The sequence below is a fragment of the Diaporthe amygdali genome (assembly GCF_026229845.1).
Source record: "Diaporthe amygdali strain CAA958 chromosome Unknown NODE_11_length_1138210_cov_64_948100, whole genome shotgun sequence".
Lineage (NCBI taxonomy): Eukaryota > Fungi > Ascomycota > Sordariomycetes > Diaporthales > Diaporthaceae > Diaporthe > Diaporthe amygdali.
The window spans coordinates 350,610-377,196 of record NW_026517031.1 but is presented as its reverse complement, the minus strand read 5'-3'; the positions used below and the strand labels follow the sequence as shown (position 1 = coordinate 377,196).

The window sequence follows — 26,587 nt, the reverse complement described above, 5'->3', positions numbered from 1 at the left end:
GCTATCGTTCCTCTACCGAGACAGTCCGCAGTTGCACTCAAACCTACACATAGGCTTTAATTCCATACCAATCAGATACCCCCGTACTCTGGGTGCTCCTGTTCGAGACAAAAGGCACGGAGCTTGCCATGTTTTTTTTTAAAATAGAAAAAAGCAGAGTAGCGAACGCCTCCACGCGCTGTCTCGGAACAAGGAGTCTACAGCCCGGAGCCGTCGCCTCCGCCGAGGCCTACTTTTTCGATCCGTGCCTCTGGCTCTGGCTGTTCTGCTGCTGCTTTTTTCTCGTCTAGGTTCTGGGCGCACGCGGGTTTAGCGAAAGGTCACAGTAGATGTTCCAGAAAAGCGAGAGGGAGAGCCCAATCAGATAATACAATTTGGGAATGACAGTCCGCCTGTTCCCTGTAATGTCGCAGAAGACGTTCTCTTTTCCATGACCACTGAGCCTAACGCCTAGAATGCTCCAATGAATTTAAGGCGATGTCTGCAAGTCCACCGTGCCCCGCATAATCACGAGCGCCACAAGCATACCTGCCCATCCTCGGCGTCTCATTGATGGAAAACTGAAGGCAGCCATTCGACGCGTCTAAAGAGAAATCAGGCATCAAATTGATGTGCCAACCGCAGCAAAAACAAATGAAAGAAGAAGAAAAAAAGGAAGCAAGACACGACCGCGTTGTCCTAATCCACACTACCCGCCAGAGCCACAGCGCTGAACCGCAGGTCCTCGCCCGCCCTGTCGAGGAACTTGAGCGGGCCCAGCGCGAGCGCCTTCTCGCTCAGCACGTCCTCGCCGGCGTCCAGCTTGCCCTTCTCGAGCGGGCCCTTGCGCCGGCCGTCGAGCTCCCACAGCGTGCCGTCGCCCGTCTTGACGAAGCAGACGTAGTGCAGGTCGACGTCGTCGGTCGCCTGCGGCGCCGCCGTGTCGCCCTGGCTGGCCGCCGAGTGGTGCGCCTGCGCCAGCGACTGCGACGTCTCAAGGAGCCTGGCGCGCTGGTCCGGCGGGAGGGGCACCGCCTGCCTGAGGAGCTTGTCCAGGTCCGAGTCGGGTTCTGCGGCGGGGGTCAGTACGGTGGAAGGGATGCCGCGGATGTGCAGGTCAGGGCCACGTGGGTAGGTAGGCAGGCAGGTTGATAGGGAGGCGGTACTCACGGACGAACTCCCTGGCGGGGCCGTTGGCCGTGGCGTGCAGCAATCCCATAAGGCCGCAGGCGTTGCGGATCGTCTGGCGGAACCATACGACGGGCTCACTGTCGCCCTTGCCGGTGTACTCTGGCAGGGTGGCGTCCTCGGCGAGGCGGTAGCTCTCGTACGCAGCGGAGACGGGGAAGACGAGCAGCAGGGCGAGAGCGGGCCGCGGGATGAAGCCGAGCAAGTCTGCGTCGTGGAGGCTGTACACGTCGTGGACGCCCAGCTCCTTGGACAGGCCCAGCTTGTGCAGCAGGTCGCTCATCAGCTGCGGGTTCGCCTCGAGCGGGATGAAGGCGACGCGGCCTACGTCGCCCGCCGGCGTGGTGTTTGATGTCTCTGCCATGGTGGTTTGAGACTTTGTCGATGTGCTGCTCTTGACGGACTGTGATTTGGCTGCAGTGGGTGGTTGTTTGTGCGACGACCAAATGTTCCAAGTCGCAAGAGCTCCAGCTCAAGCTCTTGGTGGGGTTGTGAGATGATCTCATACCACTTAAGCTATGCCCCGCCAACGCAGGCAGTCGCGTCTCTTACGCGTCTGCATTGTGCATTTGGCATGGGCAACAATTCGTGGGCCATCACGTACAAGTCCATGTATCTATAGCGAGGTGCCAACATGAGAAGAGTGACAATGACCTGCTCGAGAATTGTGGGTATCATTGTGAAGTGTGATTGTCATATCGTAATCTATGTGTGTATGTTACAGTACTGATGTAGTGTCTCTTCTATTTGGCCGCGGTCATCGACTCAGGCCATATGCATGTGGTGGTCATCGCCGCCTGTACATCTATCTGCCTGCTGCTGTTCTTCCGACGAGAAAGGATGCAGGCTCATGGGGTTACTTCACGTGTATGCGGGATCTTTTCCGCCTCGCCCATGCCGTTGAGAAGCGGCTCCTCGTGGCCCTCCACAGTCCAGTCACCAACCGTCTCCTGTTCTTGCTCAAGATCGTCGTCCTCCCCATCGCTCAACACCTTTAGAGCAATGCGCTCCTTTCTGGTAGCTTCCTTCCGCATCTGCCGCACCCGCTCCCTTCTGGCTTCGGGCGAGTAGTCGAGCTTCTCTAGATACTCGTTGATCCTCTCCTCCACCATCGACTTGACGTGGAAGGCAAGAGCCTGGCTTTGGAAGATGCCAACGTAGCGGTAGCTCAGCCACAAATACAATGTCAAGCATTTATGCAGGGCCTCCAGTTGCTTCAAGTACACCGCGCGACCTTGCGGGTAATTATCAAGGGTGTAGTCGAGGATTTCGAGGTTGAACTCCTTGATGTCAAGCAGTTTGCCGCTGTCGTTGTGCGCCACGCGGGACGCCAAAGCCCTGAGCACCGCGATCATGCCATTTTCTTTCAATGATATCGGCGCTGTGAGGAAGATGCAACGGTCATGAATGCTTAGCGGATAGGCTTGTAAAATATTGGCGATGTCGATGTTATCCTTGAGATTGCACATGTGATAAAGAGATGGCAGACGAGCAATATCTCTCAAACGAAGAAGTATGAAAGAGAATGGTGTCCCGGCTGGGAAATATGACGAGAAGCGCTCGATGACAAAAGTGGGTGGGAAAAGTCCCGCCGTCTTCAGAGGCTCTACTTCGCCGTCGAAGGAGCCATGAACGACTTCGAGATCTTCCTCTTCCAGTGTGGTCACAAGACCCCCTTGTCCCGATTCCGGCTTGGGGCCCTTTGGCTCAAGGACCGGGTTCTCAGTGGACGTTGGCGGTGTCGGTGTGGCAGCCGGATCTTGAGTCGCCTGTGCTACAGTTCTGTATCTTCCGGCCCGGCCGCCGATCTGCTTGAGTTCGGGTATCGTCAGCGTTCGAACCTTTTTGCCATCATGCTTGGTGACAGCTTCAAAGACAACTCGTTTGATTTCCAAGTTGAGCCCCATGCCAATAGCATCGCTTGCGGCGATAAAGTCGTAGTCGTTGTCAGGATCATTGAACAAGGCAGCCTGCTGAGCTCTGCTTTCAGGGGGTAGAGACCCGTAGACAATAGCACACTTCTTGCCAGTCGCCTGTTCGATGCCAGACTTGATCGTGTGCAGGTTGACCCTCGAGAAAGACACGACCGCATCGCCTTTGCGCAAATTCTCAAAGCGGCCTTTCAAACTTTCTTGCATGGGCTGCAGACCACTCAGACGCTTGTATCGATGGACCACGACTTCATCTCCGATCTTGGCGCAGATAGCCTGGATGAGTGGCACTGTCCGCTCCTCGCCACACAAATGGAGCTCTTTTGCCTGGATGCCAAGCAGTGCTTGCGTCCAAGCCCATCCTCGCATTTCATCCCCAATCATCTGGATCTCGTCGATCACGGCAACGTCAACGCGTTGGTTGAGAGGTGTCATCTCGACCGTACAACTTGCGAAGTAGCTTTCATCACCCTCGGGAATCCTCTGCTCCTCTCCAGTGATCAGAGCACAGCGCTTGCCCTTCGCCTGGAATCGCGTATAAATTTCATGGGCCAGAAGCCGTAATGGGCCAGCATAGACACCAGTCTTGGCCTCTTCTAATGCCTTCAGGGCATGGTATGTTTTGCCCGAATTCGTTGGTCCGACGTGCAAATGAATCTTCCTCTGCATTGTCCTCGTGGCCGGAAACCATTCATGTGGGTAACGGAAGTCAGCCAATCTTTCATGGCATGCAATGGCATCTTCTGAGAGGTGTTGTCTGATGATGAAGCTAGTGAAAGAGTGTTTGAGCTCGGTCGAGAGGGCCCCAATGTCGCCGTTGATGAAGGCATTTCGCCAACTCCAGAAATACGGGTTTTCTTGCCTTCCTGTACGTCCCTTGCGCGTGGCCAAGTCAAGAGCCTTGTCGATGACGTTCCGGAAGAGAGATGCCTCCTTTGCTAAATCCTGACCCGATCGTATGCCTAGCGACTTTAGGTCCTTGAAGCTACCCTCTCGGACCAACATGTCAAAGCGAGCATAAACTAGCCTGTTGAACACGTTGTATCGAGAGCGATCTCCTTGTTTGCTCCGGGACCTGAAGCCCTGCGGCTGAGTGGATGTTGAGGAGGCATCGCTGTCTTGCTGATTTTCGAGGTCTGAACGAAGATTTTGGAGCGTCTGGTAGGATGGCGCCCCGGCAGCTCGTCGCTACGCAAAGTCAGTGTTGTGGATCTCTGGAAAGGGAATTAGTTCCGGCTCACATCATCCCCTCCATATCCGCTTGCACCTGTGAATTTCTGACCTCGTCTGGTAGCAGGTATGGGGACCGCAGACACTACAGGAAGGAGAACATGGGACCTTCGTTCAAGTGCCCAGGCGGTTTTCCAGAGGGACTTCATGGCCAAAGTCTGTAAGAGCCACCGAAAACATAGTGTTCCCGAAAAGAAAAGGAAGTTAGCTTGCGGCGCACGTCAATGATGCCTCGGCGCATCGCGAGGCTCAAACAAAGTAGAGCCTGGCTCCCGGGCTTTGCATCTACACAGTGTAATTGATTCCAGAACTTTTCGGATTTTGCCGCCTGTCACCGACATCCGGGCCTGGCTACTGCCTGCCGCTGACACTGGGATTGACGGTTGTCGTCATCGTAAAAGAGCACGGAGCACTGCTGGAGAACAGCGCTGACCCCTGTTCAACTTGGCCTAATGACCGCCTGAGCATGAACCAGGGCGGGCGTTCCACTGAGCAATAGCATTATCCAACCCTCACCGTCGTCTGAGGCGACGATCCATGATCTTCTCCAAAGGGATTCCTCTAAACACAAACACTGCATAGCCTTCTCTGCTGGAACAGAAGCAAAATATCGAAAATGGCTTCCTCATCGACTCCTGCGACGCCCCTGCTCTAGTAATTACTCACCTTTCCCCCCTTTCTCAAGGGCTCATGACAGCTCAAGCCCATGCGAGACTGGACTAACACTCCAAAAACACAGCTCGTGCATCGCCCACAACACCACCATCCTCTCCGAGTGCACCACCTCCGCCGCCTCCCAGACCTCGTCCCTCGCGTCACTCATCCTGCCCAAAATCAACCATGACACGCCACAGAAGCTGACGTACACGCACGGCAACCACCACATCCACTACATCGCCGAGTCCCCGTCAGAGCATGGCTCGTCGCCGGCGGCGGGCGGCCTGACCTTCCTAGTGGTGGCCGAGTCGTCGCTGGGGCGGCGCATCCCCTTCGGCTATCTGTTCGAGATCCGCAAGCGCTTCCTGGCGGAGTTCCCGGCCGAGACGACCGCCTTCGACGACCTGCCCAACTACGGCGCCGGGTCCTTCAACGCCGAGCTCAAGGGCCTGATGGTCGAGTACGGCGCCACCAGCGGCGGCCGTGACGACGCCATCACCACCGCCCAGCGCGAGATCGACGATGTCCGCGGCATCATGACCCGCAACATCGAGGGCCTGCTCGAGCGCGGCGAGAGGATCGACCTGCTCGTCGACAAGACGGACCGCCTTGGCGGGTCTGCCAGGGAGTTCCGCGTGCGCAGCAGGGGCTTGAAGAGGGAGATGTGGTGGAAGAATGTCAAGCTGATGGCACTGCTAATTCTCGTACTGGTGCTGATTGTGGTGGCGATTATCATTGCTGTCAAGGTCTGATCTGATGGATCTCGTTCATGCGGTGAATACTTTAACTGCCCTCATCGCTGTCCATTTGTATTTTGGTATGGGTTCGGCTCATTGTTATTTTGCTTGAAGCAGGTATGGCGTTACGGTTGGACTGCATCCGTTGAGGATGGAAGAGGAACTCTCTTTCTACTACCCAGGAATTACTTTTACTCTTAAGCATTTGATTGCCTTGAGGGCAGGTTCATATTCCTCGCGACCGTAATCACTTGATGATACCCATACCGTTCACCCGCCTCCATGAACATGAATATGAGTGACATTCCCATTTCGACACGTCTCATTCCACGCATCGTATCCAGCAGTAGAATTAACAAGCCAGACTGCATACAATCGCAGACTGCAGCAAGCATGCGCACAGCGACGTCCTGGCTGCCCTCTAGCAAATACACGTCAATTGCCCCGCCCACGCCCTCTGTCCTTCACAGCTTCGAAGCAGGCGTGGCCTTTAGCTGCCCCTCCTGGTACACGTAGCCCTGCGCCACTGGGCTCATCGTCAGGCTCGGCGCCGGTGGGCCGCCGAGCGTCGGAGGCGGCCTCATGAGCCGCTCGGTGAAGAAGACTGGGTGCCGGTGAGCCGAGTTGTGGGCTTGGTGGGCGTGTCTCTCCCACGCCGCCTGGAATGGTGCGATGAGCTGTTGTGGTATGAGAGGGGGCCCTCCTCCCGGAAGAATAGTGCCTGGGGGTGGTGGTCTTGGTTGGGACATTGTGCTAGTTGAGAGGTCGTGACGGGTGGGTGGCCGAATGAGTGAGTTGGCGGGCCGGCGGAACAAGGCAGTGGGCACTGGATGGATCACGCTCTTCGATTCAGTGTTGCAGCGTATCTCAAAGTTGCGAGGAGGTTCAGGATACTGTCATACAGATATTTTGACTTGCTCTCAAAGAGACCTTTGCAGTCGTGCAATATGAAGACTAGGAACAAGTGAGGTAAGTTGTTCGCTACTGTGTTGATCACTGACAGTTGCCGTCTTAGTAGCCCCGCAATTGATAGGCCGCGGGAACTATGGCGGCATCATCGCCCAGGGCTTTGCGAATTTGAGAAACGCGGTGAATCACTTTAATACATTTTGCGAATTCTGGCAAATACTCCTCGCTCCGAGGACATGTTTGAGGAGCTTACGGTGTAGTCCAATTCAGGGCACGCTCATTTTGTGTTGACCTATTCACCAAGACAACTGGAGGTATCAAGGACATTCTCGCCAGGTGGCGGAACTCGAGACTCATTCACATAATATCATTGTGTATATATCCAATTATTGCACAGCCTTGTGCCCAAACTTGACCCTCCTGTTCTTGGTCTTCTTGTCAGCCTCCTTCTCCTTCTCTTTGGCCTTGCCTTTCTTGATAGTGTCGACCAACGCCTCAATCTCTTCTGCCCTCTGTTTCTTCTCCTGCTCGGCCTTTTCGCTCTTCTCCTTCTCCTCGCGTATCTTCTTTTCTTGCGCCCTCTTCTGCGCGGCCTGCTTCTCTACCGTCTCGACGAGCTTGTCGCTTGACTCCCATAACTTTTTTGCAATCTCGTCATCCTTCACATCTTTCCTGGCGCAGTCCACCTCGATGCACTCCTTGAAGATCTTGCCGCCTGGGTCCCTGATGACGCTCCCGTCAAAGGCCCCAAAAAGAAAAGACTGTGCGGCCATGAATGGGCTCTTCAAAAACAGCCACGTCAGAAAGTAAGATATCAGGTAGACGAACAGCCCCCATAGAGATCCCCTGGTCATCCACCTCCTCATGCCCGGTGTCCTTGCGAATCCTGGATCCACAAAAACCACCTTCGCGTTCATAGGCAACCCGTCCGGCCTCTTGTAAGCGTCCAGGTGCTTCTGGAAGGCCTGCCCGAACGTCATCAGCGCCAGCTTGCTGCTCGCGTACGCGGCCGAAGGCGACCAGTCCTTCTTGTCCAGCGCATGGGCCTGGGCGTCCCGCAGCGGCGGGGCCCGGATGTAGCTGGAGCACGTCGCGATGATGATGCGGACGTCCCTGTCGAAAGGCTGGGCCTTGATGGCAGGGCTGAGGATGGCCAGCAGGTGGTAGTTGGCCAGGTAGTTGACCATCCAGGTGTGCTCGACGCCCTCGGGGGTCTCTTGCCGCTGGCCGCCGGGCGGCGTGAGCGTCGCGGCGCACAGCACGATCATGTCGAGCCGCCGTGGCGGGGCGTTGTCGATCCACTTGGTGGCGAACTGGCGCACGCTGTGCAGCGACATCAGGTCGACCTGCTCGGCGTAGATGAGCTGGTTATTCGTCCTGGCGCGCAGGTCGTCGACGTACTCGACCAGGAAGGGGTCGGAGGCCGGCAGCTGCGTCAGCAGCACCAGCTGGGCGCCGCGCTTGGCCAGCTCCAGCGCCGCGGCGGCGCCCACGCCCGACGTGCCGCCCGTCATCATAACCACGCGGCCGTGCATGTTGCGCTCGGTGAGGTTGAGGGCGCCGTTGAAGTAGCGCTTGGTGATGCCGAGGGCGCCCAGGGCCCCGGTGACCCCGGCGAGCTTCCACGGGTCGGGGAACCACTCCGGCAGGCCATAGTTGTAGGCGTGGATGAGGAAGGGGATCGGCATGGTCGGCGCACGGGTGAGGACGACGGGAGGCTGTGATCACTGCAGGACCATGTCGTGTGGAAGGTTTGGAGTTTCAGTGAAGAGGGAACGGTCGAGATCGGTGGGCGGAATAGGGGGTTGAGAATGACAGCACTGCAGATGCTCTGCTCAACAAGGCTGCATGGGAAACACGAATTCCATGTGTCTGTTGCGTCAGGGGCCCAAATTTGGAGGCCCCACTGAACAGGGCCCTGCACCTGGACCCAACGCTTCGGTTCCTGCCGGGGTGGCGGGACTTAGTGGCTCATGTGCCTTGGCGTGCGATAGGCTCCAATGTAGACGTCGACTTCGACTTCGACTTCGACTTCGACTTCGACTTCTCTATCTACCTTGACTACATTCCTCTTTCTTCCTGCTGTCGCCATAAATTTGCCACTTGGTTAAATAAAGTTCCCTTCTTGAGTACACTCAAAACAGAAGAGAGAGGGGCGATCTGTTCGTGACGCCCAGCTCAACAGCAACTTTTTCGAGATGTCGGGGGATGAGAGGGAGGACGACTACGATGATGTCCCACTCCATCACAGGAAACCCTTCGGCTCAGGCCTACGACGGAACGAGATCAAATTCGTGCCCGCCTTGAACGAAGATCCAAATACAGCAAAACAACCAGGAGGCCAGACGAACGGGAAGTCAATCAGCGATTTCTACCTCAACATGGTCCTGAAGAAGCCAGAGCCCGCAACAATGCAAAAGCAGCCTGCCACAGTCGCCATCTGCGACATATGCAAGATACCACTCACACCCACAGACAAGGCAGCAAGTGATGGAAGTAGCAGCGGGATGACAGGCGGCCACCATGAATCCTCGATAGCCCACCAGGTCTGCCTGGCGCACTCACACCCGCCATCCGCGCTGGATCGCACCCGCATGGGCCTGTCGGTACTCGAGTCGCAGGGCTGGGATCCAGACGCCCGCACGGGGCTCGGCGCTGCCGGGCAGGGGACGCACTACCCCATCAAGGCGAAGTCCAAAGATGACCGCTTGGGGATTGGCGTTGTGGTGCCCAAAGATTTTGAAGCGAAGAAGGAAAAGGAGAAACCGAAGCTCTTGGACGCCAAGAAGGTGCGCAAGATGGCGGCTGAGGACCGCAAGAGGGCCGACAGGCTGCAGCAGAGGATCTTTGGGCGGGTTGACCTCGAGAAATATTTGGGGCCAGATGCCTGAGCTGGTTGTGGGCTTGCTCCTGCTGAGAGGGTGGAAAATGTGCAGTGGAGATTCGGCGACTGTTCTGTGGTGGCTTTCAGGCAGTTGAGAGCATGGACATTAAACATACGGTGAAGCGGGCGCGTGGATGATTACACCAATATCCAGGCAAAGGAAATAGATGGATGGAAATATTGTGATATTAAGATACCCTTATTAGCGAATTATACAAGTCGTTCTAGACTCTGTAATAAAGTGACGCCCCGTAGTAGGTACATGCCACTTGCCCCTCAAAAGCAAAGCCATGTACTGAACCTCTTCCCTCTCCCCTTCCAGCCGTCCTGCTCAACCTCCATGTCCTCTTTCGTATAGACATCCGTGACCAGATCCATATCATGCGCCCTCCTGAACTCCGTCTTCTTGACCAGCTTCCAGATGATGATCATGATCACAAAGATGGGCAGCTCGATATAATAGCTCACGAAGTCCACGGGGCTGAAGCCGCCCTTGAAGCTGCTCCACCCCTGCACCAGAATGATGAAGCCGTTCAGAACGACCGCGATGATAGGACCAAAGGGGTACGTCCAGTTCTTGAATGGCAGGAGGTGCTCCTTACCCTGCGCCTTCATGCCAGCCCGGAAGCGCAGCGACGCGATGCCAATCGAGATCCACGACAGCTGGTTCGAGACGCCAACGATGTTCTGCAGCCAGGTCCACAGCTGACCGGCGCCGATGAACGAGGCGCCAAAGAGCAACCCAGAGATGAAGCTCGTGGTGAGCACTGCCACCCAAGGCACCTGAAACCGCGTGAGCTTCGTGAACACTTTGGGCGCATGCCCGTTCGCGCCGAGGGTGAATAGCAGCCTGGACCCGGCGAAAAGGGCATGGTTGCCGGCTGAGATGACGCTAGTGAGAATCACGGCGTTGACGAAGGAGCCGGCGACCTTGGAGCCGGCCATGGTGAAGGCAATAGTGAACGGCGAGGTATGGGTGGATTTCGTGTTCAGGTCTGGGTAGTTATATGGGACGTTGAGACCGATCATGAGCGCGGAGAGGATGTAGAAGAGCAGGATGCGCCAGAAGACGTTGCGGACAACGCGCGGCAGCGTGCGCGCCGGATCGCGCGTCTCGCCCGCCGTGATGGCGATGGACTCGGTGCCGCCGTAGGCGAACGACGCCGTCACAAAGACCGAGGCGAAGCCGCCTATGCCGCCGACAAAGGGCGCATCGCCAATGTGCCAATTCTTCCCGCCAATGTAGGCGTGGTCCGTGTTCCCGCCTACATTCACCGCTATGCTGAGAATGATGAAGATGATAATGGTCACGACCTTGAGCAGGCTGAGCCAGTACTCCAGCTCGCCGTACGCCCTGACATTGATGATGTTGGCAAGCACGAGAACCACCCACACGATCAAGCCCAACGCATACCAGGGGAACGAGTCAGTCCAGTACTGCAGGATGAGCTGCAGGGCGACGAGGTCCGCGGCCGTCGAGACGGCGTCGTTGAACCAGTAGTTCCACGTAAGGGCGAAGCCGAACGCATCGTCCACATAGCGGCCCGCAAAGGTGCAAAACGAGCCGGCCACTGGCACGTAGGCGGCCATCTCGCCGAGGCAGAGCATGGTCGTGAACACGATGCCTCCGACGATGGCGTAGCAGATGAGCAGCGATGCGGGGCCGCCCGTGGCGAGCGCCTTGCCGGTGCCCAGGAAGAGCCCCGTGCCAATAGTGCCTCCAATGGCGATCATCTGCACCTGTCTGGCCGAGAGAGCGCGGCGGAGCTTGTCCTCGTTCACATGGCCTTCGTGAGGCTCGTAGGCCGGTGCGGCCTCATGGTCGTAGGGGCCTTTCTCATGCACGGACATGGTGAGTTGTGTGACGAGTTGTGTGCTGGGCGGGTCGCAGGTTCGTCAGAGGGAAGGGAGGAGGAGCGCCGCGCAGAGACCAGGCGGCTGCAAGCGGCCCATGTTGGAGGAGGCTCCCACAGGTGCCCTTTTAAGGCGCGGCTGCGTAGGATGATGTTGAAAGTTCTGAGCTAGCACGCCATCGCAGGCGAAGCCAATTACTGCGGCGTCTGACTAGGTATTGGGTGATGGGGTGGTATAAGTAGAAGGTGTCAGTGCCCCGCTAGCCGCTAGGGGCTAGAGCCCGACCGGATTGGGCTATTCCATGACCAATTTAATGTCGCGCCTGACAAGTCGCCCACGACCGTAATAGTACCTGTGTTCTTCCAGTATAAGCATTCTGAGCAGTACTTGTCATTGAATTCTCAAAATGGCTATTCAATTAGCCATATAATAGCTCACCTACAATTGCTGGGCTAGAGCCCGACTATCTGCGGACTGACAGGCCTAAGAGGACCAGCTCACGGTTCGTAATACCTAGAAAACCCCCTGAGCGCTGCCACACCACATTCTATACATCGTCTTGAGAAGACGACGTTGTGATCCACGAGACACTTTGATTTCGTGAGGATTCTCTTAGAATTCAGGAGGTGCATTCAATTCTCTCATGACCTTGAGAACTCTATACTTGTCGTCAGATCGGTGGAGGTAACGCATCAGCCGACAGCCAATGAGATTCGCCATTGACATGTTGTGTCTCGAATTGGATCAACATAATGACAGGACACCTCTGTAACCGCCATCAGCCTTCACACTCTTCTGTTGGAAGATGCGGGAGCTGGGTGAGGATCATAATACACCCATGAACTACATCACCCTTCATGCTAGCGATTTCATCTCGTGACTGTGTGCCAGTGTCCGTAGCTCCAGATATTACAAGAGCAACTCAATTTGGGTGAGTGCAGCTTACATGCATGATTGGTCTGTCCGACTGGCGTGCTTGGGCCTGATCTTGCAGACTCACACCGCAAGTCGAGGTCACTGTGATATGTGACTTGCCACTCTTCTGCAAGACCAACTGTCGAATAGGAATCTCACCGCGGCCACGTCTAAGGATTGGTGGTTTCCCCTCTTCTTGTGGCAGCTTGAGTCCCGATACAGGGACAAATGATGTGAAAATACTGCGTTCAACACGTCAACACTCTCGGCATTAATTCACCAAAACTTCCTTTACTGCCCCCATATCGCCTCGAGCGACCACATGAGCAAAGATGACATCCATTCCCAACCTCAGCGGCTCCATCGTTGCCGCTAATAATCAGAACATCGCCGGGCTCGTCAACATCAACCTAGACGTTTCTCTAGTACGGTGCAATCCCCCAGTCGAATTCTTGCCGGTTGGCCCGGCGTTGTCGCTCCAGCGTCGTAAACAAGCAGAAGGTGGGCAACAGCACAAGTTGGCTTGTAGATTAGGGTTCCTATTCAACGACATCGTACCAGAGACGCCAAAATTGATTAAAGCGTTCGGTACTCGAGTCTCTGATACCCTTCGCCGACCTGGAGTGAACCCTCAAGGCACCGACGAAAATGGTCCATTCCGAGACTTCGTTGGTGCCGATGGGACCTCACTTTGGGCTGCGGCCACTTCCAATTCAGCATCATTAAGCGTTTACCTACTCGCATGCATGCTTGCGAGGGCCTGGGACTCTAAACAAGCCACAGCAATTTGGGTCGAGCTCGTGCACGACAGAAAACGTCAGGTTGAGGCCCGGCTGGAGCAGAATTTGATTGTGAATCCCTATACCCAATTGGCGGTATTGCAAGAGTTCAAGCGATCAGATCTGGCAAGATGGGACGCAAGTGCAAGATCCTGGCTACGAAGAGCCGATCACTACACAGTGTCCCAACATACGCAGTTCAAGCTTACCATCAACAATATTCAACTTCCCTTCTTGGACTCTGGGAAGACATTTGACAAGGTCACCCAAGCATGGATTCGGTCGATGAAGGTCTTGGAGGCTTTGCTGGGAAATGAGCCGCAGGTGGCCTTCGATCGTTCCGTGCTGCTCGCAATTTCCTCATGGCACTTGTACCCAAATCTTCAGGTCTTCCAGGAGGAAGCTACCAGCGTTTCATTCTCCGATGAATTATTCCCCGCTTTGGGAGTGCTCAGTCTTGGATTCGGATATCGCGCTCCGAGGAGAGACGTACAAGACAAAGAAGCCCATGACACAGGTCTAGGCATTGCGACTCGATGGTCTCTAGCACTGTCTCACCTGAGGTATTACGGGAGTGCATTCCAGATCATGAGCGACGAGTTTCAAGGCGAACGAGCCAGTGTCGACGAGATATGGCTGACTTGCCTAGGAGCAATTCTCCGTCAGTGGGAGGTCACATTTTCGAATCTCGAGCCCTCTGTCCAATGGTTCCAAAAGATTGGAGATCTCTTACAAGCAAGCGAAGAAACTGAAAAGACAGCCCTATCGTGGTTGTCTAAACTTTGTCAAGCAGCTGGTACGATTTCGAGCCAAAGCCCTAACAAGCGCCAGGATAAAATGAGGTTCGTTAGCCTCGGTTGGAGGAAAGACACAAACCTCCTTGGACACCAGAAGGTGCTACGCCCGCCGTTTTTTGGCCTTTGTAACCCAGATGTCCTACAATCCCTCAAGAAAAAGGATGGCACGGAGATAGGCCTCGAGCTTTTCCGCAGTGTAGCTCAGCGACTTAATTTGGCGCCTGAAGATGCAATTATATGCAGGAGCACAGACGACGGAGACTTTAACGTAACTCACGAATGGGCCACAATTAGCCCAGTGCAGGCTGGCTTGGATGACCCGAGCCAGCTCGAGGAAGGTGGATCAGAGCTTCTGCAGAATGTGCGATGGATTTATGCTGAAGACCGCGAAGGACGAACAACTCGAAGGGACGAGCAACAATATCGCCAAGCTAGCATACAACAGCTAGGCGAACGCTGCCATGTCGTATACGACCAAGGACACATCCCGCGCAAGAAGGGTTTCAACGCATCCCGCAACCCAATAGCCTTTGAGTCCGTCTCCAAAGGCGTTTACGAGTGGGAAACCCCGCCGTTGCTGTTCGCTGAAAATGCGCAATCCGTTGAATTTGTCCAGCTACAATTCATTCCTATACCCAATTGGTCAGTCGGCTTCGGTCTGTTTGTGCGAAAGGAAGTCTATGAGCACAGATTCGATGATCTCAAGTCGCAAATGTCTCGCGCTGCTATGGCCGTAGACGTTCAGACAAGCTTAAAGTGGCTGGAGATAGAGGGCCACGGGTTCGACGTCGTCGGATTTTTAATGACCTTTCTCCAGGTAAGTAAAGCATAAGTAACTCCGAGCTACGCATTCTGACAAAAGTTTCGATTCTAGGGCCAGCCCAATACATTCCTACGCCGTCGCAAACGGCTGGCAGGGAAGAAAAGAAAGAGGTCGTCCGACATCGATGCTGACGCTGAAAGCCACCATGCAGGCTTAGTCGACAGCGACAGCGGCAGAATAATAGGTTCTTATTATACAGTCGGTGAATATAGAGAGCTATCCATTGAATGGATCCTGAGTCTTCGAGCGTTGGAGATAGTATCTGTTCTCTACAACCAGCTTCCTGACGCCACCATCTCTCTGCGCCTGGTCAATCAGGAGCTCTTCAAGGCCAAATGGTTCCCACGACAATCCTCGGCACTGGAAGACTCGTTCACCAAGGTGCTCAACACTTCTGTGCAAAAGCTGTGCGATGAAATGACGCGAGCGCATTCCTTTGCATGCATTGCGATGACGGAGTCTGGACAATTCAACATTGATATTGAACACACGGAAGCAGTCGTCGCGCTTTGTTCTGATAATTCCATCTTTGTTGCAGGAATACTATTGTCCGACCCTACGACTGCTAATGTCGGCATGAACATTCGACATTTAATAGGCAACGTTGGCCATGCCGGGATGGTTCTGATGATTTCGCCGAATGAGCCTTCGATGCGAGCTCCAACGCACAATGCCCCCACAATCGATCACAGATCATACGATGGGAAGCGTACAGACAGCTTCGAAGGAACATCGCTTCATCTATCTTTCACTAAGTGGGAGATGCCTCTTGAATGGGGTAGTACCGGCGACATTGATCAACAGATTTTCCTTCTCGAGTCCGTCCTCTCTGTTAAAGACGAAGGTCAATGGGTCGCCGACTTGGATGTTTTGGATTTGGAGAGAGATGGTGTTGAAATATTGCAGTTCACTTGTGATTGTGACCGCAGCGAGCTGCCCGCAGACAAGGACATTGCATCGTTGGACTCTTGGGAGCACCTTCTCAACACCCCGCCTTCCGTTGGAGTCATACGGGCGAGGGACAACTGGGTAGCTAGACTCTGTGCTACCGCAGTTCTGATTCGCAAAGGCCAAGCTCACTGTGTTGTGGTTACGGCTGACGAGCCTATTTGTTGGGGCTGTATGGCGGAGCACTACGCGTACCCTGAGTCGCATCTACCACAGTTCATCATAAATTGAGGTACGGAAGCGCCAATGAGTTATCTCACCTCGTCAGACATGATCTACCAGGCTGATAGGGCTCTCTGGCCGGACGATGATTTGGCCATCAGTTTCTGAAAATGAACCTCGAAGAATTTCACAGCACATGTTTTTGCATCGTGAAGAGCCATATAATTGGATTCTTAGAAGATTTTGTCTCTCCGAGTTCAACGCCGTAAAAGAAACATTCGCATGGTCCATTAAAATATTGCCTCTTACTTCGCTCGCTATGCATGTACTCAGCCGTATCCAATAAATCGTATATCACGTGTTGCCTTCAAACGCCAGAACGGGACAGAGACACCCGGCCACCCTCTTTCGTTGTTCCCTGGGTGAAATTCGTCCTAGAGTCCAAACAGGGACCGCTCATGGGTCGTCGAGCCCTCGGTAGTGCCCTCGGAGGTGGCCTCGGAGGTGGCCTCGCCCTCGGCAAGCGTTGGGTTGTAGAAAGCAGCTATGGCGATGATGACGTACACAACGACCAACAGGAAGCCCTCGAGGTAGTTGCTCTTCTGGTCGCGCAAGAAGTTGCCCACAGTGATGATGGAGAGTATCAGCATGACCAGGTTGAAGACGTCAAAGTCGAGGCCCATGTCGAACTTCATGCCCCAGCCGACAATGACGATAAAGGGTCCGTTGAAGAGGGCCGTCTGCAGCGTAGCGCCGAGCACATGCGACAGCGCGAGGTTCATCTGGTTGTCCCAGGCCTCGTCGATAGCTGTAATGTGCTCCGCCGCCTTCTCTACCAGCGGCACGAGGATGAGACCCATAAACGGATCCGAAACCCCGTGGTTCTCGACGATGAAGGGGATCTCCTCAACAAGAGCTACGGCGATGATGCTGACCAGTGCGATCCTGTTTGTTAGGGGTCAGCAACCAATTTTGCCTCTTCGGGGACTTACAGAAGCTGGGACATCTTGAGGTGCCCCAGCAATATTTCTGCGGGGCGTCTTGGGCAGAACGGAGATTTACGTACGATATCACAAGCGCAATCACACACTCGGTTGTGGTGAGCTTCGCCTTGTGCGCGTCCTTATGGGCATCGTGGTCGCGCTCCTCATCGTACTCAAATACGGCCTCATAAATACCATGGTGCTAGATCATGGGGATCAGTATGAGTCTTGGTTGGAAACAAGTGGTAGAAGCTCCAAAGCTTACAGTGTGCCCCATGAACCAGACATAGACGAAATAGGCGATAATTAACATGACGGCCGTAGAGCGAGAGACCTGCAGCACGGTACTTGCAAGGGCTTCGGCGGTTTGGCCCTCGGTCTTGAAAGCTCCGTGTTAGCGGTTGACGAGCAATAACGAGATTCAAAAGGGGCGGGGCAAGAAGGCAACCTCGAGATCACTCTACAGAGCTGCCAAAATGACCGAGGAGTAGGCGTATTCGCTTACATTTTGGAAGGCCAAGGTGAACACGGTAGGCACCGCGAGACCAATACCAGCGGTGAGAAGCAGGCCACATCCAGCTTCGGCGACAGCCTCGCTGAAGTGGGACTCGTCGCGGCGCATGCCAGCGGCCCAGAAGCAGAGCCCGAGACACAGCAGCATATTGGCCAAGATAGACCCCAAGATGGCGGCCTTGATGATCTCCTCGTTCCTTTCGCGGACGGCCAGGACCAGGAATAGAATGATCTCGACGACGGAGCCCAGGGTAGTCTCAACAATCACAGCGGCAACAGGAGGCAACTTGCGGCCAAACTCCTGGCCGGCGAAGCCGATCAGGTTGGCGCAGGGAACCATGGCGATGTAGGTCAGGATGAAGATAGCGAGGTGCTGCTCGCCGGCGGCGTACTTGACGGCGATGGCGGCGGGGACGACGGGCCAGAGGACGTTGACGGCGGACGAGGCCTTGCAGGACGACTTCCAGACGATGGGGAAGAACTCGGTGCCGAAGCCCCTGCGGCCACTCTCGCCGGCGGCCTTGATGTGAGGGGTCATGGTCGAGTTGCCATTGCCATCGTCGTGCTTGTGGCGGACAGGCTCGTGCTGCGGCAGCGCTGGGTCGCGCGAGCTCGACTTCTCGGTGGTGGCCATGTTGTTGCTGCGCGAGGACGTCGACTGTCGTGGTTGTGGAGCTCGCAACATCCTCTCGGGCTCGTGGGACGTCGTCTAAGGTTGAAACGGTTTAAAAGTGATTGTCGGGGAGGAGCCACCCGTTTATTGAGGACAGCCAGTCGATCAGACAATAAAACAAACAGACCAAGTCAGGCAGGCGGCCCGAATTCTGGGGACAGTATGGGGATATCCAGCGCCCTGTGGGGTGAGGGAGATGAGACAGAGGAAGGGAAGAGCACACAAACACGTGCGCTCTTAGCAACAGCAGCAGCAACAACAACAAAAGCAGGACTAGGTCTTCACGAAGGAAGGGAAATTCAACAGTCAGTCTAGACTGAGTGCAACACGAAATCAAGGAACAGACTGACAGAGCAAGAGCAGCAGCAAGCATGGAAGAGAAACGCTACTATACCAAAAATACCAGATTCGTCAGTGACTGGCGTCTATCTCTAACCACTCGGTGTCGCGCTCGCTGGCAGTCTGGCTCCCTCCCTGCCTGCTGTCGTGTCTCCTATTCTTGTCTGGGAGCTGCAGTACACAGCATAGTGCTGGTCAGAGTGGTCATCGCCAAGACCATCTTCTCATCGCAAATTCCACTGGGCAAGGCCAGGAATTAAATAGAGCCTTGGCGGCTGTTTCAGTTGGCTACTCGCATCGACTCAGCAGGGGAGGCTTGTTCATGCCCGGCCAGAATTACGTCGCTGGCTTGACAGATGCGACCCTGGGGGGATTGGGGAAGGCGGAAGAACGAAAAGCAGGGAGGGAGAGGAAGAGGCGTGCCCAGGATGGGGGCCACATCTCACCGCCTGCATGATGCGGACTGCGCTGTCAAAAAGATTGGGGTCCCAAGTTCCAGGCCCAGGCCTTGGTGTGGGGACAAGCGTACTGTCCAGTATCCGCTGTGGCTCGTGAGGTGAGATTGAGCTGAGCTGAGCTGAGCTGGGCCGAGCTGAGTCTATCTCTTCTTAAAGCTCGCATGTTGAAGAGAAAAACTTAAAAACATTTAATTATCACAGGTGTAGCTGACGCTGGTCGAGCTATCCCGTCTCTTCTTCATCGGCCTGGGCCGCATTTAGCAACATCTGTCCCGGCCAATTGATGACAGGCCAGACGTCTGACCACAGTGACAAGCACCGACAAGCAACGACAAGCAACAGCCAAGCTATACCGTCAGAGACACCAAGGCGCTGGGCGGAAAGCTTGTCAATGGCTGTTTCTCACGGATGGTTCTAGGGCCTTGGCCACGTGATCCTGTCGAAGAAGAAGAAGGGAAAACGCAAAAGGAAAATTAACAGATCATCATAAATAATCACATTCAAAGTATACCTGTCTAAGTCAAGTTTCCTGCGAAGGATATGTGGGCAAAGAGTGGGCGCTGAAGCATCGATGCAGCTTGGACTTGGCATGTGATTACGCTCATTCTAACCTCGACCACGTCCACAGTAAAATCTGCAAAGCTACGCTATCCCGCCACGAGGCATTTGTATATAGCTAGATGACTTAAAATTCTACAATAAACCTCAAATACATTCAATCCACCCGTCCAGCCCGCCGACTAGCATCCCACAGCTCCCTAAATCGACTGGCCCCAGGCTGGGCAAGCAAATCGCGCGGACAGCCCTCCTCAACAATACAGCCCTTCTCCAGGACTACGACCCTGTCAAAGTCCACAATCGTCTCCAGTCGGTGTGCGATCGACATAACAGTGTGCGAACCAAAGTCCTCTCTCACGATCCTCTGCACCAGCGCGTCCGTCTCCGCATCGACACTGCTTGTCGCCTCGTCGAAAAGCACCACCTTCCCACCGATCCCGCTGTCCCTGCGCAGGAGCGCCCTCGCCAGCGAGAAGAGCTGCCGCTGGCCGTGGCTGAACTTGTCCTCGTCAAACTTGGCGCCCAGCCCGCCCGCCGCGGCAACGGGCTCCCAAAGCCCCACGCGCCGCAGCACAGCCTCGACAGGCGGGCCCGCGCTGGTGCCGGCGTTGCCGTACGGGTCGAGGTTCTGCAGAATCGTGCCGGGAAGGAAGAAGAGGTCTTGGGACACGGCTATGAGGCGCGAGCGGACCTTGTCACGCGGGAGGGTCGCGAGGTCGGCCCCGTCGACGTGGATGGTGCCCGAGGTACTGGGGAGCAGACGTAGGAGCGAGAGCAGCAGCGTCGACTTGCCGCTGCCTGTGCGTCCACAGATGCCGATCTTCTCGCCTGCCCTGATGGTCAGGGTCACGCCGTCGAGAGCCTTGTGCTCGAGGTCCTCGCCGTAGCTGACCGAAAGGTCCCTGATTTCGATTTTTCCATTCTCGGGCCAATTCTGCGGCGGCTGCTGGTTCTCGCCTGGCAGCCTCTCGTCGGGTGTCTCTTCACTGAAATTCTTGATCCTAGCCACGGCGCCGATGGATGTCTCGAGCGACGTCCAGAATTGGATGAGGATCTTCAGGTTCTCAGCGAGGTTTATCAGTTGAATGAGTGAGACGGCAGTCAGGCCGACAGACACGGAATCACGGAGCCTCACTGCAAGGCCTACGATCAACACTGCTAAGGCCGCCGTGACGAGGTTGAGCACGAGGGTGAGCCATTGCTGCACCATAAGCAGGAGGTAGAACGGCTGCTGAGACTTGTCCACCAGATCGTGGTTCAGTTCCAGGACGGATTTGGCCCACCCGAACGCCCGGATCGTGAGCAGGCCGGAGAGTGTCTCTAGAAACTGCGTGTAAACGGGGGCCTTCTGCTCCAGGTCAAGGAGACGGAGCTGTCGCGAGGTTCGCAGATAGCCCCTCTGGATGTAGACGAAGACAGCGACCAGGAATGGGAAGCTTATGGCGATGTAGCCCGTGGAGGAGGCGATCAAGGCAGCAATACCTATCGTGCTCAGCAGGTTCGCAATGGTCACCAAGAGTGCCAGAGGTAGCGACCTGTCTATGATCCCGATATCCTGGGAGAATCTCGTCGTGATCGAGCCAATGTCTGTGCTAGTGAATAGTGAGAGCGGGGCTCGTACCACAGCATCCAGCAGGACCTGGTGTAATCGCATGCCCGTCCTGGAGGCTACGAAGAGCATCCCAAACATCGCTACAAGGCCAAAGCTGACAACTCCTAGAATCTGCAGTGCTGTGAAGACCCCAAGGTAGTAACCGATGCGCTGATTGGGGTGCTCGGCATTCGCCTCAGACCAGAAATTCAACCAGACAGTCGAAAAGTTAGATAAAAACGCCCATGCGATCTCCGAGACCAAAAGACCCATAGCAAAGGGCATTCCGATGGTCTTTATAAAGAAACCGTACACAGCGGAGTCACCTCGCTGTCTGCGCTTGTCTTCTGGCTGAGCCTGGCTTGGCCTGGGAACCTTGGGTATGGCTTCCTGCACTGGGCCTGAATGACTTGGTGCTGCGCTTGATTCAGCTTCATCATCGCTACTATGCGCTGATTCATCCTGATCGTTCAAGGATGCCAAATGACCGCCGGTCTTGCTCAGAGAGGCGAACTTGCCCTGCTCGGCCACAATACCATCCCTTAACACGATGACACGATCAGAAAATGGCAGCAATTTGACGGCCTGAGTCGCGAGGACCACCGTCGTCCCCCACTGCCGCAATAAGCCGGTATCCTTGCCGAAGATCCGGCTGAACACGACACGTGTAGTGTGATTGTCAAGGCCACTGAACGGATCGTCAAAAAGCGCCAGCTGTGGGCGGGAATAGACAGCCCTCGCCAGTGCAACTCTTTGCTTCTGGCCACCGCTCAGGGCGATTCCATTGGACCCAATGACGGTCAGATCACCATCTTCGAGGCTCGCAAAATCCTTTTCCAGGTCGCAGGCATGAGTGACCAGTCGGTAAAGGTCTTCCTCGTACTCAGAGAATCCCACTATGTTCTTGCGGATTGAATCGTTGGTCAACCATGGACTTTGATCACACCAAGAAACTCTGTGTCTCTGGAGGCTGACCCTGCCAGTGACATGTGGGACTTCACCCAGGAGACCTTTGAGCAGCGTCGTCTTACCACTTGCCACAGAGCCAACAATGATTGCGAGTTCTTCGCGATTGACCATGAGTCTGACGTCTTTCAGCACTGCAGCGTCTTCTGGTGACCAACGGAAGCAAGCATCTTCAACTCGTACACCCTGAGGCTCTGCTCCATTTTGCTGCGCTAGGACCAAATCCTCAAGCTCGAGACCCTCCGGAAGACGGGGGCTGAGCTGAGTCGTGGAGCCTTCCAAGCCGTACTCATAGCTCCGAGGCGAAGTTGGCATGGCGTCTGCTCTTTTATCGGCTTTCGAAGCCGTGGAGAGGAACTTCTCGATCCTCTTGAAACACCCAGCACCGGCGTTGATATCCAAGACGGCCTCAAACATCCAGAATAAAGGTTGTCCAAGAAGAATGATAAGTGAGAGAGAAGAAAACATTCTCGTGGCCTGCAATGATTCTCCCGAATTGACCGTACCGATCGCGAAGAACGCAAATGCCACGACAGGAGAAATGAGGAGTGGGACCTGGGCGAGCGCAGAAGTTACTGCGTTCATCCTCCTGAAAGGGGCTGCCGCGTCGATCTCGTCCTTCCGCAGCTTGGCAATAGTGTCGCCGATCCTTTGGCCAAGTCCGGACATCTTGATACTCTTCATGTGGCCCAGCATAGTAGAGGTAATGCCTGCATATGACTTAGTACTGTGAACAGATTATAAACAGCAGCCTTTTACAAAAATGTCCCTTACCAACACGTTCTTGTACTTTTGTAATCCAAGCCATCATGAATTTTTTCGAAGGAGGCCCGCATAACACTGTCGCGACCAAAGATACGGCGCTGACGATAATAGGGCCAACGAAGGCAGCACCAATCTGTCTGCTCAGCAGGTACGTTGCGATGACGATCTGCAGGATGTTCGCCCACATCTCGAGTATTTCTCGCGTTGCGCGGATAATGGCGTCGACCTGTTGTCTGTTAGTTCCAAATTATTGTCGTTAACATGAGGCAAGTAGACTGACATCAGTGCTCATGAGCGTCACCGCCGCGGCGTTGTCGATAGCTGTGGTACTAAGCTGAGTAGAGCAGGCAAAAATAGCAGAAACCAGGATACCGCGCAACATCGTGAGCGTCCGTGTAGCCTGATGAGAAAAGAAGGCGCTGGAAAGAGCTATTCCCAGGTAGACCAGTCCATATGCCCCGATCAGACCGTAGCCGTGGTTGATGCTTTCGGTGGGGTCCTCGAGGAAGGTCAGGAATTGATTGAGCACAAGCGGCTGGCAGATAGTGAAGGCAAGCTCGAGCAGACGCGGGAATATGGCGCCCATGAGCGGCCACTTCAGGGTCCTGATACATGATACGAGGAGCCTATTGTTGCTGTTCGGCTTGACTGTCTGAATCTCAGTGACGACTCCATCTCTCGTGGACTTGAAATCACCGACCTTTGTTCCACGTGACCCAAAACCTGTCATTCAGAACAGCAGCCTTCATCGACTTATCAAGAGCGTAAAGATCAGCTGGCTTCAATAGGCGACGGAAACCATCGAGCAACAAGGGATTCAGCCAGCTGAATAAACCGCGGCTGTATAAACCGCTGGTGACCTCAGGGTTGCTCTGCCTGTCATTCCCGATGATGAGCCCAGCCTTTTCTTTGGCCTCGAGTACCAAGAGGCATGCCTTAAGAGCAAAGGACGCAGTAAACACGGCACGGACAGAGGTGGCGAGATCTGACAGCCAGAACGTCCGCAGTATCGCGCCATCCAGCAGCAGCGATATCAACAAATAGGCATTGAGAATTGACGAGGGCCTCAGCGACCTCGCATGCTCGGCGTACGTAAGTGCACAGAATATCAGGCTGGCAACGAAAGACACGCACGACGCGGCTACCGAGACGGTCTTGACGCGGCCAAGGGCCTCAGGCTGCGTTGCCCACACGGCTAAGAGCGAGAGCTGCAGGGCCGCGAAGAGGCCAACGGCGGCGAGCTTTGCGAACTTGAAGGCATGGCCGGCGACCACGGAAGGTGACTTGCTGAGATATTTCAACCGCAGGGGACCGGCAATGATCAGGAGGGACGCTGGGAGGATTGAGAACAGATATTGCTCGAAGGCGATGGTGAAATCAAATCCCCCACGACAGTCTCGAATAACAGGCCCGAAGCTCTCGTCGGCGGTTGGCCAGCAGGCAGCAGAGGAGGTAATGTTGCTCATGGCGAGCTAAGCAGGAAGAAAGTATGAGTAGGACGTGGTGAGCCAAGCGACAGCGAAAGTGGGCTATTTGAAAGCTCGGGACTTGGTATCGAGTAGCCGCAGAATGCTCGCTGTTCAGGAAGCTTCAATTGCTTCAGTCCTCACCAAGGATAGAGCCACCAACTGTCCGCAGATGACGGTTTCAGGGGCTTGGCGCGAGGGATTCGTCTAATGGACGCGGTTGACAAGGACTGCATGGGATCTTGACCCGAATTGGAGCTTCGGTCCTCCAGATAAGGCCCAACCCATCCCACGCAAGGCAAGGATGTTTATCCATTTCTGCGCCTCGGCCCTGTGCTATGTGCATGGTCATGGTAAGGAGGTTAGAATGCTCTAGTCACCGGTCATCCGCGCTGAGTACATTGAAAATTTAAAGTGATGGATAAATATCTGAGATTGGCGGCCAGAAAGACGTGCATGAGGAGAGGGTATATGAAGGGTGGTGTTGAGCCCTCGAGTTCGTCTATACGTGTATAGGGCACCTCGGCCAGGGAGCCCTGGGACCCCGAGTGACGGGGAGCTGTGGGGAGCTCCTGTGGGCCCTGTGCATGGTTACAGCGGGGTCCAACAAGGTTAAAGTGAGAACCGACTTTAACAATCTTGCAGAAGCTTGCCGACCTCCGGCGCCGGCTGACCCGCTCATTTGCTATGGAGGAGATGGCTGACTACTTGGGCGTACCAAGACCGTCATCTCCCTCGAACGGAGGGAGACAGCTGTCGTCTGTCGCCTACCGACTGTCGCGTGCCTAGCGGTGAGACTAGTTGCATCTATTTCACCCCTATCCTCTCTCCCAAAGCTACCTCTTGTTCGGCCAAATACCCACGACACACCTGCATCCCGAGCCGACAATGCCTTCACTGCGGGTCAATTGGGGCAGGCTGACCCTGGGCCTCGTCCTATGTTTCGCCATAGCTCTCGTCCGAGCTGAGAGCGCCAAGGATGCGGTATTAGACGACGTGACGCTGGGGCCGCCTCTGAGCCTCGAAGAGATCGAGGACCAGCTCCAAGTATGTAACCCCTCTTAGCATGGTGAAGCTGGCAAACTGACAATCTACCCAGGAGTGCCCTATCGTGCACACCCTCACCGCCCAGAAGCTTGCCCGTCTTTCCGGCAAGACCTCCCAGGTCACCAAGCTTTTCTCTGTCCTCTTCCCCAGCAGCTCGCCCGCCATCAACGCCCTGCTGGCCACCCTCTACATTTCCGGACCGCCAAACTTCCTCCTCGCGCTATGCCCACCGAATATCGACCCCTCTTCCCTGTCCATCATGGTCGCCTTCGCCGTCGGCGGCCTGATGGGCGATACACTCTTTCACCTGCTCCCTGAGATATTCTTGGGTGAGGACGACCTCGAGAGAGCCCGCTTCGTCATGGTCGAGCCAAACCGGAACCTGCTGCTCGGCGTTGCCATCCTGGTCGGCTTCATGACTTTCGTAGCCATGGATAAGGGGCTTCGAATTGCGACTGGGGGCGGTGGCGGCCACGACCACGGCCATGGACACAGTCACTCGCATTCCCATGAACATGGTAATGATGTCGCGATGTCCACCGCCATTGACGGCGTTGATGCTACAGGCGTGAAATCCCGGAAGAAGACGAACGGCACCGCGAGCGAAAAGGAAGCAACCTCCGAGAAGGAGCTCAACCAGAGCGTCAAGCTCGGCGGCATCCTGAACATGATAGCCGACTTCACCCACAACATAACCGACGGCCTGGCCATGTCAGCCTCCTTCTACGCCTCCCCGACCGTCGGCGCAACCACCACGATGGCCGTGTTCTTCCACGAGATCCCCCACGAGGTCGGCGACTTTGCTCTCCTCGTGCAGTCAGGGTTCAGCAAGAAGGCCGCCATGGGCGCGCAATTCATCACCGCGGTCGGCGCCCTGCTGGGGACCTGCATCGGCATCGCCGTCCAGGAGCTGGGAGGTGGCTCCGGCGCGGCCGAGGCCCTGCCCCTCAACGGCGGCATCTGGGGCACCAGCCTGACATACGGCGACCTGCTGCTCCCCTTCACCGCCGGCACGTTCCTGTACGTGGGCACCGTGGCTGTCATCCCCGAGCTGCTGGAGACGGGCAAGAACAGGAAGGAGGAGCTGGTCAAGACGTTGAGCCAGTTTGCGGCTATTGCCTTGGGCGCGGGCATCATGCTTTGGATCTCGTGGCACGACTAGGGGGTTTGGTTCTCTTTTAGATCTTGGACGTGTCGGGATGCTGACTGATAGACGGACGGTAGAAGGCATTAGATGTATAGAAGGCTAAGATGAGGAGGCGGTCGAGGTAGCGCGATTTGCTGCCACAGTCAACAGCATTGTTCTGTTGCGCTCTTATACTGTGGTCGAAGAGAATGCCGTGGTGAATCTAATAGAAAAAGCCCATCTAAAGAAGACCTGTAATAGAGCGTGGCTTTTAGGAGGCAGTCCACATGAATTGACTTGCTACGCCGC

The 26,587-nt window shown here is 55.4% G+C and overlaps 11 protein-coding genes across 11 annotated transcripts; 4 read left to right on the top strand and 7 right to left on the bottom strand.

Annotated features, from left to right (window-relative positions):
* Positions 1-678: 678 nt before the first annotated feature.
* Positions 679-1,531, bottom strand: J7T55_014390 (ubiquitin carboxyl-terminal hydrolase; the record flags this gene model as incomplete). The annotated part of the gene is made up of 2 exons (XM_053142383.1): positions 679-1,049; positions 1,150-1,531. The coding sequence occupies 2 exons, from the start codon at positions 1,529-1,531 to the stop codon at positions 679-681; spliced, it is 753 nt and encodes a 250-aa protein (XP_052994580.1).
* A 484-nt stretch (positions 1,532-2,015) lies between these two features.
* J7T55_014389 (uncharacterized protein) lies at positions 2,016-4,477 on the bottom strand (the record flags this gene model as incomplete). The annotated part of the gene is made up of 2 exons (XM_053142382.1): positions 2,016-4,286; positions 4,340-4,477. The coding sequence occupies 2 exons, from the start codon at positions 4,475-4,477 to the stop codon at positions 2,016-2,018; spliced, it is 2,409 nt and encodes an 802-aa protein (XP_052994579.1).
* Positions 4,478-4,944: 467 nt separating this feature from the next.
* Positions 4,945-5,737, top strand: J7T55_014388 (vesicle-associated membrane protein; the record flags this gene model as incomplete). Its single annotated transcript, XM_053142381.1, has 2 exons — positions 4,945-4,982; positions 5,068-5,737. The coding sequence occupies 2 exons, from the start codon at positions 4,945-4,947 to the stop codon at positions 5,735-5,737; spliced, it is 708 nt and encodes a 235-aa protein (XP_052994578.1).
* A 449-nt stretch (positions 5,738-6,186) lies between these two features.
* On the bottom strand, positions 6,187-6,471 carry J7T55_014387 (uncharacterized protein; the record flags this gene model as incomplete). Its single annotated transcript, XM_053142380.1, has 1 exon — positions 6,187-6,471. One exon carries the CDS (start codon positions 6,469-6,471, stop codon positions 6,187-6,189), a length of 285 nt encoding a protein of 94 aa, XP_052994577.1.
* A 546-nt stretch (positions 6,472-7,017) lies between these two features.
* On the bottom strand, positions 7,018-8,319 carry J7T55_014386 (retinol dehydrogenase 13; the record flags this gene model as incomplete). Its single annotated transcript, XM_053142379.1, has 1 exon — positions 7,018-8,319. The coding sequence occupies one exon, from the start codon at positions 8,317-8,319 to the stop codon at positions 7,018-7,020; it is 1,302 nt and encodes a 433-aa protein (XP_052994576.1).
* Positions 8,320-8,829: 510 nt separating this feature from the next.
* J7T55_014385 (uncharacterized protein) lies at positions 8,830-9,522 on the top strand (the record flags this gene model as incomplete). The annotated part of the gene is made up of 1 exon (XM_053142378.1): positions 8,830-9,522. The coding sequence occupies one exon, from the start codon at positions 8,830-8,832 to the stop codon at positions 9,520-9,522; it is 693 nt and encodes a 230-aa protein (XP_052994575.1).
* A 269-nt stretch (positions 9,523-9,791) lies between these two features.
* On the bottom strand, positions 9,792-11,366 carry J7T55_014384 (AAT family transporter; the record flags this gene model as incomplete). The annotated part of the gene is made up of 1 exon (XM_053142377.1): positions 9,792-11,366. The coding sequence occupies one exon, from the start codon at positions 11,364-11,366 to the stop codon at positions 9,792-9,794; it is 1,575 nt and encodes a 524-aa protein (XP_052994574.1).
* Positions 11,367-12,616: 1,250 nt separating this feature from the next.
* On the top strand, positions 12,617-15,862 carry J7T55_014383 (uncharacterized protein; the record flags this gene model as incomplete). The annotated part of the gene is made up of 2 exons (XM_053142376.1): positions 12,617-14,677; positions 14,735-15,862. The coding sequence occupies 2 exons, from the start codon at positions 12,617-12,619 to the stop codon at positions 15,860-15,862; spliced, it is 3,189 nt and encodes a 1,062-aa protein (XP_052994573.1).
* Positions 15,863-16,227: 365 nt separating this feature from the next.
* J7T55_014382 (ca2+ transporter) lies at positions 16,228-17,974 on the bottom strand (the record flags this gene model as incomplete). The annotated part of the gene is made up of 4 exons (XM_053142375.1): positions 16,228-16,738; positions 16,860-16,978; positions 17,042-17,155; positions 17,282-17,974. 4 exons carry the CDS (start codon positions 17,972-17,974, stop codon positions 16,228-16,230), a joined length of 1,437 nt encoding a protein of 478 aa, XP_052994572.1.
* A 1,500-nt stretch (positions 17,975-19,474) lies between these two features.
* Positions 19,475-24,105, bottom strand: J7T55_014381 (multidrug resistance-like protein; the record flags this gene model as incomplete). The annotated part of the gene is made up of 4 exons (XM_053142371.1): positions 19,475-22,584; positions 22,649-22,865; positions 22,920-23,287; positions 23,340-24,105. The coding sequence occupies 4 exons, from the start codon at positions 24,103-24,105 to the stop codon at positions 19,475-19,477; spliced, it is 4,461 nt and encodes a 1,486-aa protein (XP_052994571.1).
* Positions 24,106-24,993: 888 nt separating this feature from the next.
* Positions 24,994-26,314, top strand: J7T55_014380 (ZIP Zinc transporter; the record flags this gene model as incomplete). The annotated part of the gene is made up of 2 exons (XM_053142370.1): positions 24,994-25,152; positions 25,205-26,314. The coding sequence occupies 2 exons, from the start codon at positions 24,994-24,996 to the stop codon at positions 26,312-26,314; spliced, it is 1,269 nt and encodes a 422-aa protein (XP_052994570.1).
* Positions 26,315-26,587: the final 273 nt, after the last annotated feature.